This window comes from Schistosoma mansoni, chromosome 4, assembly GCF_000237925.1.
Source record: "Schistosoma mansoni strain Puerto Rico chromosome 4, complete genome".
NCBI classification, from domain to species: Eukaryota; Metazoa; Platyhelminthes; class Trematoda; order Strigeidida; family Schistosomatidae; genus Schistosoma; species Schistosoma mansoni.
Genome location: NC_031498.1, coordinates 12,522,883 through 12,543,684, shown reverse-complemented (window position 1 = coordinate 12,543,684; position 20,802 = coordinate 12,522,883). Strand labels below are relative to the sequence as shown.

General features: G+C 35.9%; 2 protein-coding genes across 2 annotated transcripts in view; both read left to right on the top strand.

Annotated features, from left to right (window-relative positions):
* The window catches only part of Smp_145410 (putative starp antigen), a gene marked incomplete at its 5' end in the record, with an annotated part of 39,343 nt that overhangs the window by 7,374 nt on the left and 11,167 nt on the right, over window positions 1-20,802 (top strand). Inside the window, 2 exons of the mRNA XM_018796857.1 lie at window positions 2,725-2,945; window positions 14,178-14,824. Of these exons, the coding sequence (XP_018651956.1) occupies window positions 2,725-2,945; window positions 14,178-14,824 (868 nt within the window). The remainder of the gene's footprint in view (window positions 1-2,724; window positions 2,946-14,177; window positions 14,825-20,802) is intronic.
* On the top strand, window positions 7,767-8,249 carry Smp_187390 (hypothetical protein; the record flags this gene model as incomplete). The annotated part of the gene is made up of 1 exon (XM_018796858.1): window positions 7,767-8,249. One exon carries the CDS (start codon window positions 7,767-7,769, stop codon window positions 8,247-8,249), a length of 483 nt encoding a protein of 160 aa, XP_018651957.1.

Here is a 20,802-nt window from a genome sequence, read left to right as displayed (position 1 = left end):
TAATTACAAAGTAAATGTGATTATGGACTTATATCAGCTAAAAAGCCGTTGGAAACCAAGATAGAATATAAAATTGATCCGTTCTGATTTCAACGTTTGAGAACAGTGAACCCATGACTCTATATAGGATCTTACTTGGAACATTCAAATTCAACGGTCACATAAAGTAACTAACTAATACTACGGTGTCTGTTTTGGTAATTTTCTCCTTGTATTTTCATAAACAAATAGTTTACTATATATGTTAGTCATATGTCATGATTATGAACTGAATATAAAACAATGATTAAGTAATATAGGAAACCATTCGTCTGCCAAAAGGTTTTCATGGATTTTAGTCCATTTTCAGTAACTAGAATCTTTCCGCCTAAGTAACAACAGTATTGTCATGACATGAACTTCAGTTTGAATGAAAGAATAGAACACATCAATTAACGGACGTTTCTATAACATTCATTTATAAGGTATATCTTTCTGGTACAATTATAAACTTATTCAATCAATTGCGATATATATAAATTATTTTACATTAGACAGTTTAAGATAGGACCTTAGAATATTAAAGGAATTTATATAATTTCTAAATCATCAGAGATCATTATAAAACATTTAACTGTTCAACTAATTGAAGATCCTTAAACGGAAAGGATTTTCCCTTTTTCCTACTACAATAAACGCTACCACAAATATTAAATTCACTTATGCATTCACTATAGTTTGTTAATAGATTGTAAATTTTTTTGAGATTCTCGGAAATCCCAGATTTTATTGGACTTGGAAACATCATTCGTTTAGACGATTGTAAAATGACAGGATAATAAATGAAATCAGGCAAATTAATCCTTAGAAATTTATCGTCAGTCTTCACGATTAATGGTGAATGGTGATGTCTTAGATGACTTATCAAATTGTTCACAGATAATTTTCAACCTGAAATAGTTTCATTTAGAGGTTTTTGGGAATTGAGAGATCATTGGATACTAAGTCAATCCGTGTTTGTAACCCTTCAAGACTATCCGCACTCTAGTACCTATAGGATGCAACCTGGAACCTGCAAGCTTCGAGGGAGTCTCAACACAAATTGAGCATCTAGCGAAACTCCAAATGTTCATAATTTTTAGCTCCAGTCGGTTTATGATACAGTGTAATTCATATTCAATTTTTTCTATAGATTAGTCCTTTATTTCCTTTAAAATATGATAGATTTTCATAAATCTTTCCAAGTAAATATTAAACTAATAATTAGACTGAAATTAAAACTTTGTTCAATATTCTAACCAGTAAGTGGCATTTATAATACCTCTAAAATTACTTGTGATTTTATATACTTCTCATAAGGTTATGTTGACAAATATAACTATTCAAAAGAAAATAGTTACTGCCTTATGATTATTATTAATATACTGAGTCTTGTGTTTCCTTTTTAAAACATAACACAAGGATCATTTAAGTTTCTTATTTTGTTTATTGAACACTTAACGCATTAAAAAAGCACAAAGTTAAATTGCATTTCTAACTTTGATTATAGAAGCCTTTTATTAAAAAACAAAATTCTTAGTTACTTTCAACAAGTTTTAGTTGTAATATTGATAAATCTTCCGACTGAACTCTTGGATCGGTTTCCTAAGCTCTTCTAATAACCCCAGAATAAATTTACGTGACAACTTGAACACGAGAGAAAAGGCGCGCAATGTGGAAAGAAAACTTTACAATAAGGTTGGCTTGTGTACAGAAAATCGAGAGCATTTATAACATTTCAGATGACTTTGGGCCCCTGGAAGGTTCTGGAACCCTTCCGAAGATAGTAACAGGATAGGTAATCATCCAATCAGAGATGTGACACGTGACTCTTCGTTTTCTAGGTGTTTTTCAGAAACTTCTATTGAATGCTGATTGCATAATATGTTTTCCAGCGTTTGCAGGGCCTATCTAGGCTTTTGTTGGGGAATATTCTGGATCCATTCAACAAATATCTCATTTACATAATGTGTTACAGATATATTTTAAAACTAAAACTTGCAAATAATCACACACATTGATCTTTGAAGACTGTGATAAAAGAAAATCTCCAACTGCGTTTCAGCAATGATACTATTTCTGCTTGACAACACTTATCACTTTATTTAATAAATGTTTCATTTCAGTACCTGGCCACCATTTCTCTTCACCTCCAAATGTCTATGATCAGTTTCACTTCGATAGTATTTTTTTCAGTACAAATTCTATTTAATGCATAAATCCTAATATAAACACTTCTAGTTTCTCCGAACGACAGACGAGAAGTATGATGAATTGACTAACGCGGTGATTCGGCCTGAATTTTGCAATATTGACAATGATAATATTTCGTCAGTCACTTGTAAAAGTGGATGAGTACTTGTAGCTACTATAAATGATTATTCACTCATAATAAATACAATACGTGTGTGGGATCATGGATGTGCACTACTGAGTAGTTCTACACCAGGACGAAACAACTGTCCAGTGCTTCCATGTTTTCACTGGTGATCTAACATTGATCGACTCATGAACTCAATCACTACAATTTATTGAATTATTTGAAGATAGTTGTTTGATCTTACTGTCAATCATGATAATATTATATGATAATCTAAAGAAAATATTAGTTCTTCTCTTCGTATCTCTTTATAATTTGCTTCCACCAATTATATTTCCAATTATTTCTATTCGTTTCTACTCACTGATTTTTAACATTTTTCTTAGGTCGTCATGCTAAATCAACAAATTTTATTCCTATGCGTGGAAGTCGACTACAAGAAACAAGTTTCATGTTATCACCGAGAATAATGCGTAGAGCTAGTATAAAACTTTCATCATCCGTTAATTGTCTCTTAAAAACTAGTCATTCATCATTGTTTATAGAAGATGTATGCAATCAACATCATGGACAATCTTTGCATTGTGACGAAGATAATTCAAGTCAAGTAAGAAGAACTAAAATTACGCTACAGAAATGATTTTACTTCCATAAAGTTATTTACAGTGATGATTTTTATCATTGTTAAATGAGTATAGAAAGGAGACAACTATTTGTTATAAGCATTGATTAACCTTATCGATATCAATTACATTTAGGTCATACCAACCGCTAGATAAACAATATGACATTTGTTAAGATAGGTTAACATTATTATTTGATTCAGTCACCAGAAATCCATTCCAATATCACAGTGTTCAAAGTAATGGATATTGACTAGTATTGCTGTCGTCAGTCAGATGATATGCCATTTCTTGGGTGAATATTGATAACAAAAAGTAGTACATTCGGAAAGTATTCATAGATTTATAGTGTCTCAATCGTATCATACTAATAGACTAATAAATAAGTATTCCTGATGTAATTGGGTAATACGTTAGCAGACATTATTAGTATGTTCAATGTAAACACTACTTTTCAAAGAGATTCTGATAAAGTTACCTAAATTTTTGATACATAAACTAAAATCTCTTTACCCGTGACTATTCGGTCCTAGTAATAATCATACCAGTGTTGTTGGAATAAGAATTGATGCTTGATATGAATCACTCTATATCCTAAATATACTGTATTGGGAAAAAGGTTATTGGATTCTAACTTGGCCGTCTGAATAAGTTACCCTCTTCTCGAAAACTGAACGGCGTGGTTCGATCCTGTAAATGGTCATACATTCGTACTGATGAGTAATTACAAGTTAGGAAAGAATAACCGTTTAATTGTCCCTAGTTTACATTGGTTCCTTGATTGATATCAGTTATTGATGGAAAATTTCTTGTTGCTGAAAAGTTAAACACTGTAATTAACGATATAATTTCCTGAGAATATAACTGTTGAGATTTCGCTATCAATACATGTCATATGTTGTCTTGGGTTATGACGCGACTTGGATTTTAACCTACCTTTAAATAAAAAAAATTGGAAGAATTTTGTACTTGTGGATGTTGGTTTTAACACAATTATTTTATTTATTTATTTTATTTAAACACATATATATTGGTACAAAAGGGCACCAGATACATATGCGCCACACAAAATAATGAAAGTAGGAAGAGAAAGGATGAAAAGATAAGGCGGACTAAAATGTACAACCAGAAAACTCTTTCAGTTAAGAAAGTTAGAACCACTCTTTATGAAGAAAGTAAAAGAAGGTTGCAGCATGATCGCCACTGGCTTCTATTCTGAGCCATATCTGATAACGTCTCTAGCCACTCTGTTGCACCATCTCTCGGACCCCAGCCAGGGAGTCGTGAAGGACCAACAGAAGCTAGCCCTTTGCAGCTCTCTTTCATGCCACGACACCATGTCATACACTGACCTCCTCTCCGCTTTTTCCAACCAGTCCCAGGGTCAGCAAATAATGCACAACATGGAAGTCTCTGGGACGACATTCGTAAAACATGTCCAAGCCACCGAAGTCGGTGTTTCAAGATGGTGACACCAATTGAATTATCGTCTCTGAGCCCGAACACACGATGCCGAACCTCTGCATTACTAACATGGTGTTGCCACTGTATGTCAGCAATCCTTCGGAGACAACGATGATCGAACACAGAGAGACGTCTAACATCCTCAACTCGGAGAGGCCAGGTTTCACAAGCATAGAGCAAAACTGCTCTCATCGACGCGTTGTAGATCCGACCTTTTACAGCCAGACTAACATCACGAAGGCGCCAAAGATGGCCCAGATTGACATAAGCCGATCTGGCTTTCATTATACGTGCATCAATCTCATCACTCATGCCCCCACCAGCACTTATGTAGCTACCTAGATACACGAACTTCTCAACTACTTCAATCTGCTCACCATCTAGGGTGAGTACAGGATGAGAATCCTGCAAGTCTTGTAGGAGTACTTTGCACTTGGAGGGTGCAAAGCACATGCCGTACCTGCGGACACTGATTGCCAACTGATTAAGTGCGGATTGCATGCCTTGGGCATTATCGCACAGTAAGACAATATCATCCGCATACTCGAGGTCGAGAAGTCGTTCTCCAGGCAACATATCCACACCGCCATTACTTACATCCATCAGAGCTGTTTCCAGGATGTCGTCGGTGGCAAAGTTGAAGAGGGATGGTGAGATTGGGCAACCCTGCCTAACCCCACTGCTCGAATGGAACAAGGGAGAAAGGTGGTTGTATGCCCTCACTCTGCCTGAGGTGTTCGTATACAGGGCCTTTAAGATGTTAATGAACTTCTCAGGCACACCCTTCTTCAATAGACAATCCCAGAGAACAGTCCTGTCCAATGAATCGAAGGCAGCCCTGATATCAAGAAACACTACGATTGTTGGCCTGAGATAAGTATGACGGTGTTCTAACATTTGGCGGAGGGTGAAGATGTGATCAATGCATCCTCGACCAGAACGAAAACCAGCCTGCTCCTCGCGAGTCAATCGTTCTCGGGTTTTAAACAACCTACGAAGAATGATAGAAGCCAATAGTTTGGACGCAATCGGAAGTAGACTTATCCCCCGATAGTTGTTACAGGAACAACGTGAACCCTTTTTAAAGATAGGGACGACTATCGATTCATTCCATGATGTTGGAACACTTTCTTCTTCCCAAACCTTTCCAAACAACAAAGTCAATTCCTTAGTCAGAAGGTCACCACCATCTTTAAAAAGAGCCGGAGGTAAGTCACCTGGGCCAGGTGATTTGTAACGTTTCAAGAGTTGGAGTTCCTTGCGGACTTCCGCCTCGTTTGGTGGATCAGTCGTCACCGGCCATGGGGGGCAGGACAAGCTGGTTGATGTTGCCGGAGCAGCAGGCCAGTTGAACTGCCCTTCGAAGAATTCCGCCCATCGTCCAAGACGTCGAGAGATATTAGTGATTGGCATCCCATCATCCTCGTAGATTGTTTCACTCACACCAGACTTCTTGCTGCCAGTGGCTCGGATGAGTTGGAAGAGCTTCTGGCAGTTACCAGATGCAGCTGCTGCCTCCATCTCATTAGCACGCTCCGACCACCAGGCTTCTCGGTCCTTACGCAAGCTTTGCCCGATTTCATTACGTAACAGCCTTCGTTTGTGGTCAAACTCACGGTCACCCGGAGTAGACCGACGGGCTTCCATCAGTTGTAAGGAGCCAGAAGAAACCCAGTGCTTGTAAGCGGGACGTTTCGCGAAGCCGCAAGCGGCTTTACTCGCCATTTTCATGGCGTCGTGAAGATGCAACCAATGCTCATCTATACTTTTCGGTGGGGTGGTAGCTAGCCTAGAGGCTAGCTCCGCTCGATACTTACTTGCAACAGAAGTTGCAGCCAGTTTACTAACATCAATCCGTTGGTGGTGGTCAATCCTTCGGCCACTGAAAAGTAAGGCGAGATTGGCGCACACCAGGGCATGATCAGACTCCAGATAGGTACTCCAAAAGGAGCGGCAGTCTTGTACACAACCACGCCAGCGGTAGCTGATCGCGATGTGATCAATCTGAGTCCAGGCTTCAGATGCAGAGGGAGGACGCCAGGTGGCACACCGGCGATGACTGTGCCGGAAGTTAGTGCTGGCCAGAAACAGGTTGTGGTCTGTGCACAGTTGCAGCAAACGGTCCCCGTTGTCTGTCCTGCGACCAACAAGTCCCCATCGGCCACCTAAACGACTCTCTTCTGTGCCTAGACGCCCGACCTGTGCATTCAAGTCTCCGGCTAGTACTACAATATCTGTCGAACGCGCTTTCTGGAGAAGAACTGTTAACTGATGGTAAAACTCATCCTTGATTGCATCCGGGCTGCAATCTGTCGGGGCATAGGCGGAGATGACGAAAAGACACCGTTTCTCACGCCGATTTCTTCTCACTTTGATGGAACTTTCTAATCTAACAGCACATAACCGACTGTTAATGGGGATCCAATCGATTAGTGCTGCCTCAGCCCTAGCGCTTAGTGCGACACCAACGCCAGCAAGACCAGACGAAGATGCCACAGGGTCCCCGGATAAGCGCACGTGGAACAAGCTTTTCGAGGCGACAGATGGAGAGCGGATTTGTAGTACTTCACTAGAGTCTTGAATACGGGACTCGGATAGACAGCAAACATCAACATTAAGACTTTCTAAAGACATAGCCAGCCCCATCTGTTGTCCGATCTGCATTAGTGTGCGAACGTTGAAGGAAGCCAGCTTGAACGGCGTACGTGGTATCAGAAAGACTTCTTCAGTATTCATAATCGGTGGAAGCATTCACTTTCAACCAGACAGTGACTGGAGATCGTTTAGATAGGACAGATTTTCCACCATGGGCGAGCTGCTGCATAAGTTGAAAAGTAAGGTTACACAAATTGGGGATAAAAGGGGGTGAGTTAGCGATATGGTAAATAATAATAATAAAGGTAATAATAATAATGTAGACTGTCTTGCTTCTAGTATGAGCAGGAATAGTATCGTCAATAAAATTCATCATTTCATTTATTTGTGAGTGGGCTGTGATACTGCCCGGGTGCCCAAACCGAAGCAGGTTTTAACACAATAGATGCGGCTTATAGTGTGTGATGGGAATCTCAACATTATTGCTTTTAATCTTCTGCCTACCGTATACTGTAAGCAGGTTTTCTTAATTCTGCCAAAGTTACTCAAACACTTTGAGACCCATTTAAAAATCTTTAATCATTATACTCTGCCAACTAGTTATGTATGTATAATAGTTGTCCCTATAATTTTATTTGTAGATTCTAGAAGATCCAAACAATTCCATTCATTTTATAGAAGATAATCATAATGATACCACAAATTCAATAGCACCAACCAAAAAGTTGACAAAAGAAAGTTCCATCATGCAAAAATTAAACAAATCAATTCCTTTAGCATTTAAGTCACGCTTGACAAGTAATTTGGTGAAATCCAATTGCGATATACGTACATCTGCATCTAGTCCATCTTTATGTGATTCTGGAATCTTCCTGCGTCAGACAATTGAAACAACGACTACGAAAACAACAGTAGAAACAGCCACAAGTGCCCAGTTCTCATCATTTCCATCGTCATCAGTATCAACAGTTTTAACAAATACTACACAACCATTGTCAAGCCAATCGAATAAGATCATTCCTATCATTAACCCTAAAGAAGAAATTTGTAATCCTTATAATTTTAAAGATATACAACAAGCTATCTCATGGCTTGAAGTTGAATTGAATGCCGTTAAAAATATAATGCTGGCTAATATGAAATGCGCAGATGAAAATAAAAAAAATAGAGCATCTCGTAAAGCCTACAAATTAGCTGCTAAACGTAACCAAGAAACTGTAAGTGAATAAATAATAATTCAGTGATTTCATATTTCATCATATTGCAATGGTCATTAATTTATTAATCATAAGTGACTAACTATTTGTAATCATTATAGACTTAGTAGATTGTTAATTATTAATTGCTAAAGAATGTTAATTCATTTATGTGAAGTTGATAGTTCATTATTCCATTTACTTTCTACATAATTGTATACATGATTCATGCTACCTTAATACGAAGATAACGGATAATAAAAGGATAAATAATTTGTCAAGGATGGACAAACTTGTTTGAAGATCATGATATTTATTTTGTCCAACAAAGTATTGCGTGTGTTTATGCTTACAAATAAACGGCGGTATTGAGTCAATCTGATCAGGATGAACATATACCAACAGAGACTAATTAATTATAGTCCTTTATATCAACAACCGGAAAGTATAAATCATTAAAAATAATTTCAGTCAGTCAGCTACAACGTAGGACCAGGCACATATATGCATCGGTCCAAGTTGCCATACCTCGTTAGCACAACAAGATGAACACCGGATTCATAGAAGTAATTAATTTAGTGGTGGTAGTATATAAAGAAAGGTTGTATATAAGGATATAGTATAGGAAGGAAAAAGTTATGAAGCAATTTTAATCTCAAGGTTTAAGGGAAGATAAAGAGTGTATACACCTACGCCATTGTGTTCGATTCTGAGCCATATCACCCACAGTCTCCAACCATTTATTACGATAGTCACGCGGACCCCAACCAGGTTGTCTGTATCTGCCAACATGGCTCGGACTGGAAGTTAGTGACTTCAAGCACTGATGCCATGTTTTGGTTTGGCCGCCCCTAACTCTCTTCCAACCATCCCCTACACTAGTCAGCATTACGCGTCGTGGTAATCGGTGTTCAGGCATACGTAACACATGGCCCAACCATCTCAGTTGATGAAGATTTACAATCTCATCAATTGATTTACTATCATTCCCTAATACTTTGTGTCTAACCTCACTGTTACTTACCCGGTTATCCCAGCAGATGCGAGCAATATTTCTAAGACATCTGTGGTCAAATACTAGTAACCTACTAGTATCTTCTACTCTTAATGGCCATGTTTCACAGCCGTAAAGTAGAACAGAGCGAACTGCTGCGCAGTATACTCGTCCCTTAATTGATAGACGGATATCTCGTCTTCGCCATAGGTGACGTAAGTTGGCAAAAGCCAAACGAGCTTTTTGAATCCGTGTTGAGATTTCGTCAGACACTAACCCATTAGGACTGATCAGACTTCCAAGATAAGTGATGTTGTCGACGCGTTCGACTACTTCACTCCCTATCCTTAGTTCAGGTGTTGACGCAGGCCAGTCCTGGAGTAACAATTTACATTTGGAGGGGGAGAAACGCATCCCAAACATCCTGGCATTATTACTCAGTTCTAACAGAAGACTCTGCATTTTGCCAGCGTCTTCACCAAACAGGACTATGTCATCTGCGTAGTCTAAGTCGATAAGTGAACCTCCTGGTAGAAGATCAATTCCTGAAAATTCAGTCGACGAGAGTGTTATTTCCAGCAACAGGTCTATAATGAAGTTGAACAAAAATGAGGATAGTGGACAGCCTTGACGGACACCACTTGAGGTTGTAAAATCATATGACAGTTCTCCATAAGCTCTCACTCGACTGATAGTGTTCGAGTAAAGAGCCTTCACAAGGTTTATGTACTTCTCAGGTACACCTTTTAATGACAGACACTGCCACAGAACCTCTCGGTCTATAGAGTCAAATGCTGCTTTCAAGTCAAGAAAAACTATCATTGTCGGACGCCGATAAGTATGTCTGTGCTCTAAAACTTGACGAATGGTGAATATGTGGTCGATACAGCCACGACCAGGTCTGAAGCCAGCCTGATTTTCTCGTGTTTGCAGTTCACGAGTCTTAGTTAGGCGCCCGATAATTATTGAGGCTAGTATTTTAGATGCTATGTTAGTCAGACTTATCCCTCTATGGTTATCACAGGATGATTTTGGCCCCTTCTTATATATTGGGACAATAAGTGATTGTGACCAGTCAGATGGGATTATATCCAACTTCCAGATTTTAGCCAAAATATTAGTCAGCCTAGTCGCTAAAATTGGACCACCATATTTAAAGACCTCTGGAGCCAATCCATCTGGACCAGCTGTTCTTCCTCGTTTCAGATTACTTATAGCCTCTTGAACTTCAATTAGGGTCGGGGGGCCTACTTTAATGTTCCATTCAGTTTTTCTGGGCATAGTGGGTAGTTGTGTAGTAGCTGGAGGCCAGCTAAACTGCTCCTTAAAGTGTTCCGCCCATCGTTCTAAACGTTTGGGTTGAGAGCAGATAAGGGTTCCGTCTTTTTCCGAGATTGTCTCACTTACACTTGACTTCTTAATTCCGGTTTCTTTTATTAGTCTGAATAGTTGCCTGGTGTTTCCTACAGCCGCTGCCTTCTCCATCTCTTTTGCTTTCGTTGCCCACCACTGCTCACGATCGTTCCTTAGACTTTTAGTTAACCTAGATCTGATTTGTTTTCATTCCTCATCGTGTTTAGAACCTGATGTGATGAATTTACGAGAATCCATCAGTGAAATAGACTTAGAAGAAATCCATTGGTTTTTTGGAGCCCTATGGTTTAAATCACTAATAGATGTTACTGCTGTTTCCACAGCTGTTTGTATGTTTTTCCAAGCAGCATCTGGGTCAGTCTCGTTTACAGAACTGCCTAGATGTGAACTCAGTTGTTTCTGGAATTCGCATTTGGATTTCTCGTCCTCCAGTTCAATCCTAATGGGTCTTCTTAGTGTAGTTTTCCTGCGTCCATTGAGGTGCAGACAAATGCGCGCTCGTATTAAAGCGTGATCAGAGTCTAAACAAGTATTCCAATACGAGCGACAATCTTCTATTGAGCTTCTCCAACGATGACTGATGACAATATGGTCTATTTGAGTCCATCGTTGGTTTGGTGCAGGTGGTCGCCATGTTAGACGATGTCTCTCCTTATGCTTAAAATTAGTGCTTGCTAAAAATCAACGATTATCTGAGCATAGTTGCAACAGACGATCACCATTATCGGTTCGTTGAGCCGGAATACTAAAACACCCACCTAAATGTCTTTCTGTTTGATTTAAGCTGCCTACCTGGGCATTAAAGTCACCCGCTACGACTACTATGTCTGAGCGCTTAGCTTTCTGAAGAAGCTCAGAGAGCTTTCTGTAAAAGTCATCTTTCACTTCATCATGGCTGCAGTCAGTGGGAGCGTAGGCAGAAACGACGAAACGACAACGACGTGTGTCCCTATCCTTCCGAGTTCTTACGGAGCCATTTAGCCGGACAGCACACAGGCGACTGTTAACGGGGATCCATTCTAGTAGTGCCTGTTCTGCCCTTGTACTTAGTGCTATGCCTACACCTGCAAGTCCACGAGAACTAGCCAACGGGTTGCCAGATACACGGAGGGTGTATTTCTTTGGCTGTCCATTTTGGCGAGGTGAGGTCAAGTGAATGACCACACTAGGATCCTGTATGCGTGTTTCGAAGACACAGCATACATCAATGGTACGAGATTCTAGGGTTTTAGCTAAGGAGGCCTGTTGACCGATTTGGCATAGGGTACGTACGTTGAAGGCTCCAAATTTATTTAGTACTTTTATTTAGTACTTTTCTTATCAATAGTAGGTTTAATTTTATTATTAATAGCTTGGGTTGTTGCTTAGATGAACTCAATCTCAATTGAATAATGCCTAGTGACACATACTCATTGTACTATCATGATACATTTGAATATAGCTACATTGAAATAGCTGAATATCTCCTGATATGATATACTGTTTCGTCAGGTTCAACACTATTCTGTATATTTCCCTATTCAACACATGTGGTCTAACAAAGTTACTAGTAAAAACCTATTTCCAATGCATGTAACATGCCCATGATAGTTTATTGACCACTTAACCAGATGACTATAGAATCACGTAATAACTCTGTTAGTTGTACTGAGATGTCTTGAAAATGTTGAAAGATGACTTTCACTACATAATAAATTAAATAAGGTTGAAAAATCAAACGTAACATCTATGATTCAGTTTTATCACTTGAATCTTCACCAAATTTACCAGAAATCCAGAATTTAGTATTTTGTGCTGTTCTGTGTAAAATCGTATTTTTAGGCTTCATACTATTCTGTATGGTTATCTAATCATCTACATGAAATAAAACTGGATCTTATCAAGCAAATAATGAGTTTAAAACTTCACAAATGCTCTACTTCTTTTCTTACAACTATTCTAATCAAAGTAGTTAATTGAATAGCTAAGCTGATTAACCACATTGATTAATTAATTATTTAACATAGATTTAGCCCCTGTAATAATTTATATTGAAGTGGCAAGAATTGAAAGATCTTTTTACTACGTCCTGAATGGCTTTGAAATGTGTTAATCAGGGCTGTATATCTAGCATAACTTCACAAGCTTATTATCTCATGTTTCGATATATATAGAAATAATTATCCCGATTGGAATTCAAACAAACAATGTATTTATCTACAGTGGTCTAGTGATTAAAACACTCAGGTTTAGGCTGGTGTATCTTCATCCAGAATTCCGCTCTACTTGCTAGTGCTTGAATATCCGGGTGTTATCTTCAACCTTCACATTAAAAAATATCAGTCAAAGCCAAGTACATAGACTTGTACTTAGTCTATGTATTGTATCACCAACTTCAACTAACAACTAAGTTAATTAAAGTTGGATGATTTCCTAACTTTCTTTAGCTTATGGAAACGCTAGACATCTTCACAGTTTCCTGGATTGATCCATACTAACCTGGTGAGTGGGTTTTGTTATAACACGAGTATGAATTTTAGAAAAAGTGATGACTTACTGAATCAAATTATCTAGTTGAAAGTTTTTGTGTTAAGTCAGTCATGGGGAATTAATTTTTGATGAAGAGATATTTTGTCAGTCGCATGATGGAATTTCAGTTTAAAATCATCACCAAGCTATTCATAAGGATTGCTCTCTGAACTAAAAGGACTCAGGTTTTAGTAATTTACATCTTTTACTTCAACTAGTTTTTCGTACCGTTTATTATAATAAATAAGGTATATGTTAAAGTGGGGATTTTGTACAAAACCAGAATAATAATAAGTAAATAAATAAATACTTACTATCGAATACTTTTGTGACTGATTTCACAAAGTTCTATAGGGAGTTATTGATATGTGAATTTGGAGTAGAACAAGACAATTGGTAAGAGGATTGGATGTCTATTGATAGAGATAACAAAGTGTTTATATAATTTGTACACATGGCCTTTTCATTATCCATTTGCATATTGCAGTGTGTTCTGCAATCCAAACTGTCTTCTCGTTTGGTCAAATGTTCTGCATACTTTACGCTTTTAATATACTGAGACTCTTCACTCTTTCCAACGACTGCGACAACTTTGAGACCATGTTCTGCCACATACTACTTACAAGCAATCTTGTAAGTAGCGTTCACTACAATGAAAGTGATATAATGATTCGACAGTGATACAAGGATAAGGATCACACTATATCATTAGTCGAAGTTAAGTTGAAAATCGGTAATATTGTATTTCTGCACAGCAGTTGGATCGATACCACATTTACTGGAACGTTAAGCAGTCTGTTCTGCATGAAGTTGCGCTGGAGAACCAGGAATAAATCAATGTACAAAACTCTTCACGAAACAACAACGTAAATAATCAGCCGTATGATAAATTATTTCTATCCAAGTTTACTATGTTTCTTTATAAATGTTTTTTATCATAGACTGATATCAGTTGGGACATCAATAAAAGCTGGGAAGCCTTAAACAATGGTAACCCAACTGAGACGAATCTGTAATGAATACAACCCACAAATTGAGCTGATCTCCACAAAACTCGTTTAATTGTTTTTAACTTCAAATTTTAGATAACTAACCTTGAGAATCAAATACATGGCCTACAAATGTATACTCAAAAACGCGAAATATTAAAATCCTCAAAATATGAAAATACATCGATATGCAATTCTGACCATTATTCAACAAATCAATCGTTACTCAAAGTGTCATCGTCATCTTTATCTTCTCCATTAAGCTCCTGTTCACCATCATCTTCATTATTATCAAGAGAACGTAGATCAATTGATCAGTCAACAAATGAGATTCCATCGAAAATAAATATTCTAAAAAAATATAGTGAGAAAGTTAACCATTCATCCATCACTCATTCCAGTGTAAAAGATTTATTATTCATGCAAAAAGATGTTAACAATGCAAAAATATTACGTCCAGTTATTTCGTACCATAGTAATCAAAGAAATCTACCACAGACATCATTACAACATACCCAACTGAATAATACCAAAACACCAAATTTAAATTTTGAAGCATTAAAACTGTCATCGCCCAGTGTATCATCGAAATTTCGTCAAGGTAATAAAATTCAAGATAATTCAACTGAAGCTCAACAGGCGATTGTTCCTTTAAAAGAGACAACGCTGACAACGGATTTCGATAATGGAGAAAGTGATAATAATTATGAAAATCTATCTGAATACGAGCATCAAAGAGATAAGTAAGGATCAGGTTTGTTGGTGATAACCGTAATAATACATACTCAGTATTGTCAACATTTAACACTGAGTATTTACTATACTGACTTGCTAGCGAACATTATCACTTCAAACATTCTAAAGACTTTAATATATAGACAAATGAAGTGGTTATAATACGACTGAAGATTTACTTTAAGGTTTGTTTAGGTACAAAAACGAATGGTTATTGTGTTACTTATAGGCTACCCCTGAGTTGTGGAGACTTTTTGAAAATATCTAAATTAGTAACGCTCTTACTGATGTAAAGAATTAGATAATGAGAGAATATAAATGCGTCTATGTCCAGAATGCACCGAAAAGTGTTAATTGGTTGTTTATTTTGGGCATTTTTAAGGTTCCGTGGGACACATTCAGAAAGTTATTTAGTAACAATAGGATAGATTATGCATTTCACTTATAAATGAAATTGTTTTTTAATTAAAGATTACAGTGTCGATACTTCTTGGCAGTTCATCTCAAAGAGAAATAACTTTGTTTAAAAACAGAAGAAAGATCATTTATTACTAAGCTAATAATACCGCACACGTCACCTACTGAAATATAAGTTTTTTCACATAAATCAGTCGTCTCAGTATAGTCATTTTATATTGACTACTGTAGAAAAGTGTTAATTCAACATGGAAGTGATTCTGTTGATTAACATTGTTTAGTGTATAGTATTAAAAATATAAACTATTTAATATAATGAGCATAGACATTGTTTATGTAAGTATCATGGAAAGTAGTAGTCAGCTTAACCTCTGCCTGTCTGCCTAGTCTAGTAGAAAACTCGAAATATAAATATAACGTGCTAACTCAGTTGAATTTCTATTACTGGATCGAATCATTCATACATTTTGATCCATTGATTTCGGTGACTAATAAAACGACCTGACAGAATAATATTAGCTGTCTTATAATTAGTCACCATACCTTTAAATTAGAATTTACTTAAAATCATGACCAGTTGTCAATTTTACAAAACAAAAGTCATTGAAAATAATTAAAAATTGAAGTGCTTATTACTCTCACTAATTCATATGAACAAATCAAATTTTTCCTCTTAAAAAAAGTAAACCAGCTGTATTCGTTTGTTTCAGTTTAACAAAACAAAATAAATTAGAATGATTTCATTTTACAATCGATTTGTACTATTGTAAAGTTTACACGGATAGTGGCAAGCAGTGGAGTCCAGGACGCGCGTTCCGTCCTATTTGTGACTTGTCAGCTGGATGTACATGTATCTCAGAATTGATGTTCACTCTGGGACTCGAACTCAGTACCGTTCGCTTCAAAAGCCATCGCGTTATCCACATAACTACTGAGTCCTGATAGCCACTACTTGTGCAATGAGGTAGAGTTTAAATTCACTTGGTGTTGTCTACTTCTATATTCCCATTGTTATTTAGGACTGCAGTTGATCAATCTCTTGTTGACATATGTGCATCCTGTGCGGACTGCCTTGATATTGCATGAAGTCACAAGCTTTATATGCAATCCACTTAGCTACTGAGTGGATAACGCGGTGGCGTTTGAAGCGAATGGTACTTAGTTCGAGTCCTAGAGTGAACATCAACTCTGAGATGCAGGTACATCCAGCTGACGAGTCCCAAATAGGACGAAACGCGCATCCTGCATTCCACTGCTAGCCACTATCGATTTTTGTTCATAAAGCTTGTGAATTCAGGCAATATCGAGGCAGTCCGCACAGGATGCACACATGCCAAAAAGAGATTGATCAATTGCAGTCCTAAATATGAATGGGAAGATACAAGTAAACAACATCAAGTGAATTTATTGTATAGTTTGTTCTTGTTATTTTGGCTAAGAGTTATGATTTAATTGATTTACGATATTTAGTAATTGTGTATTATTATAGTTTTTTTCCTTTTAATTATCTGACCAATATGTAAGTTCCTGATCATTTATTTCATAGTAGTTTAATCAACAATACTAATGTTGTAAAACATGCAAATAACTTGATATTATCTTCATTTTTTTGTAAATTACTTATTTAAGTAGAATAATTGAAGATTAAAACATCTTAATTATTCATAATTGTATGTAGTATGATAAACATGTTAATGTCAACGTCTGTCTCGGATGAAAATATAAAAACAAAAAGTACACATATTCACACATTTACACATCTTTTCCAATATTTTTCTCTTCCTTAATCTAGTCCATGACTTCTATTACTGTTTCATGATGAGTTTCAGCATGAAAAGTATTTTGTTTTGTTTTCATGACATTGTTAAGATTTGTTCTTCACCTAAATATCATCATATATACATTGATATTGACTAGTCATTCTAGACTATATTTTTATCAAATTAATAAGACAAAAGAGATAGAGAGGGATGAATCATATTTTACCTTAAAAACGATATAAATTCTGAAAGGGAGTCAGTTTTACTGGTTAATATGTAAAGGTTAAATAAAAGTCTATATCTATGAGAATATTCAAGTGTTAAAGTTGAAAGAGATTAGTGTATATTGACATTCTAAAGTTTAGACAATATAATTTTAACTACAAAATGGTGATTCTGGAGAACCGATGAGAGCTTAGGGAGAGATGGGTTACTTTACTTTCATTAGGTACTCCTCGATAATATGTACACATATGAATCCTCACGAGTTCGAAGCCGCTGCCTTCATGTTTTTTTCTTGGCCAGCACGATGTCAATTAACCACTTAATTGAGACTTGAAAGTTTATATTTTCTAATATCAGTCAGTTTACATACTATAGTGTGTCCTTATCTACTTTCATCAGTGAGTTACTGTCTCATACTCAACTTGATTATTGCTACAAAAACTACTTTTTAGGATATTATATCTGTGTTCAAATGATTGATATCAATGAATCATTTAATAAGTATCAATGAAGTTTTATCTTCCACTTACCAATGAGTACACAAATATATTAATTATTTGTTTGTCTGATTCAATATCATTTAGTTCTCTTTATTGTACTATTGTATTTTGCCTGAAGCTAGGCCAGTTGTCAACTATAACATAGATAGTGAAGTGTTGATCTCCTTAATAACGATGCTTTTAACAACAAAAAGGCTTTCAGAATACTATTAGCAAACATGAAAACTCAACTATGATGAGTCCTATCTATTACCTTAAATCATACTTCAAAAAGGATCGTTTAATGATATATTTAGAAATTAATAGAGAGTGTAAACATTAACACGAATGTAGGTACATCCAGTTGAGGAAGTCTCATACAGGATGAAACTTCTTTCTCAGTCTCACTACTCATAATCCAACTATATTAATAATAGGAGAGCTTTAACAGATTATTTCTTGTAAAAGAAATCACTTTGAAATGATTCATTAAATATTGTAAGACTTGTTAGTTATGAACTGTTGTTCATAATAAATATAGATCTATTCTAATGTAAACTTCATGATGATAGATATAAATCAGAATATCAACTTTTCACATCATTTACTCTTTTCAAGTACCCATTTGAAATTCATAATGTTTCATGTAACTAAAGAGATACAGAATTTTAATCGCAAATATGCTACACATAGACATGTCATCAAACAGACGATCAATTGTGAAGAAATCTAATTATGTAATTTTTTTTCAGTTTTCTTAAAAAAGAGTCATAACACGGAAATTGATTGATCTATAAATGTACTGATCATATTCTTTACAGTTATTGATTCAATTGTTTCATAATGTAACATTATTTTCAACAGTTCAAATATCACAAATAAATCAGGTTTACAAATTGTTCATCACCTACGATTGTTCAATCTTTTTTCGTTATTCATTTTCTGTGAATGAATACATTTTGAATAAACAATCTGTTTTCTCACTATTTAAAACACAGAGGTATGCATAATGATTAAGCTTTTTTAAACATAAACCAAACGATTGGAGAACCTTTCAAAAATGACTACTTAAAAGCTAACCAGACAAATTTAATTAAAATAATTATCCTTATTTAATTATAGATAAAACATATATTCACCTTATATATAGTTGAAATCATGAATCAATTGAAGCTAGACAACCGTGGAAAACCTGGAAGCACTGGACGGCCGTTTCGCCCTATTGTGGGACTCCTCAGCAGTGCGCATCCACGATGACTCCTCACGAGATTTCAACACAGGACTTACCAGTCTCGCGCGCGAGCACTCAACCGATTAACCACTGAGATGGCCGGCATCTAACGGTGTTAATGTTTAACTTCAACCAATCCACGAAGTTGAGCAACCATTTCACCAATGTCTTCAGTGAGTTGATATCTCCCAACAGACCTGGTTGAACTCCACTGGTTACTGCTTCTCTTTTTTTTATATAAAATATTGTTATTTCAATCTATACAATATCAAGGATTGTCCAATTTTATCCAGAAATCATTACTCCTTACGAATTAATGTACTGTTAATTTATAACTGTAATGAATTTTATTAATTTCAATAGTTTGTAGAGGTTTGAGTACGGATTGTAACTAAGTCAGTGAAAACTAAAGATTACTAATTTGTTTCTCCTTAGTATTATTAACATTTAATCCTGTACATGATGAAATTCCAAAATAATGATCACTGATTAGGGATTACTCTAATTCAAGTTAATCTGTGATGTCAGATAGCTCATAACTCAGCGTGATCGATGGGCATCTATCATCACTGTTGATTTCTTGTACGTAATAAAAATCCTGTCTTCGTAATGGAACTATAAAATAACCACTACGATACAAATTGAATTTTAACACACGTGCATGATTTCCAGTGGTTTAGTCGATTTAGTAGTCAAGGGTCAAACAGTTTAGGTAGTTGATATCGGGCATATAATTCTAAAAGTTGGACTAAACAAAAGTTTATTGTCCTATGGATTTCAATAGTTTTCCAGCTTATTTAAGTATTTAGTGAAAACAATGCTAACATTTACTTTTTCCCCATATATATATATATATTAATTTCTCTGTTTCCAAGTTATTTATGATACAAATATTGTTTATTGGAGTTGTCTTTAACACTACTTACATAAACGAACAATTTCATAATATATTGATTGTGTAGTCAGTTGTAAACACTTTCGAACCTGTCACGTACGTATATCGGTTCATTTTCATCACCAAATGAAGTCACCTGAAGAAGTATTGAATACTAGAAAACGATGAACTCCCTGACAGTATACTGGGTTGAAATCAGGACTGTTAAGTTTAGATACGCCCACAATACTACTGAATCGTTGAATTGAAATCAAAAAGTCTACAATTTTAACTCCACTTAGTATATGATTTAGTGAGATCCTTATTCATTATTTGTCAATTGAGAAGATTGTATACTACAGTCAAGGCAGAAAAGTTAACGAGTAATTATTCTTGTTGATTCTTTTTGAAAATCAATCAAGGTGTCACCTGAAAACTATATGAAGTTAATGTGATTGTAAAATGTTTCTAAAGTTTAAAACAGTTAACCCCTTTGGTAAATTTCAGATAATATTATAAGATTAAGTTTATTAGAGTCTTGCGTGGTATTTTAGTGCAATACATTCTATATGTAGTTTGACCATTTTATTTCTTATATTTAAATATCATAATATATTAACATGTGATCAGATTGTACGATAAATTTGATCTTCTCAATGTTGCCTGAATTTCTCTATCTATCGAATCATTAACGACTTCACTTGAATGAAAATCGTTAGCAATGATTCAGAAGCATTCAATAGTTATCCTTACATTACGAAAATATTAAGATTTTTAGATGTTTATTCTTTGTTATCTTACATCACATCCTACCTTTTGTTAACTTGAATATTTGTTTTAGTCGGTATTTTCTTGTTTGGAACTGTAACTAATTGAGTAGATGTACTCTATGAGAAGTTTCATTAATTTGTGTTTATCTAGTTAATAACCATAACAAAGTATGTAACATGGTCACAGATTCAAATAGATGGATATGTTCATATATAATTACAGGGCTTTT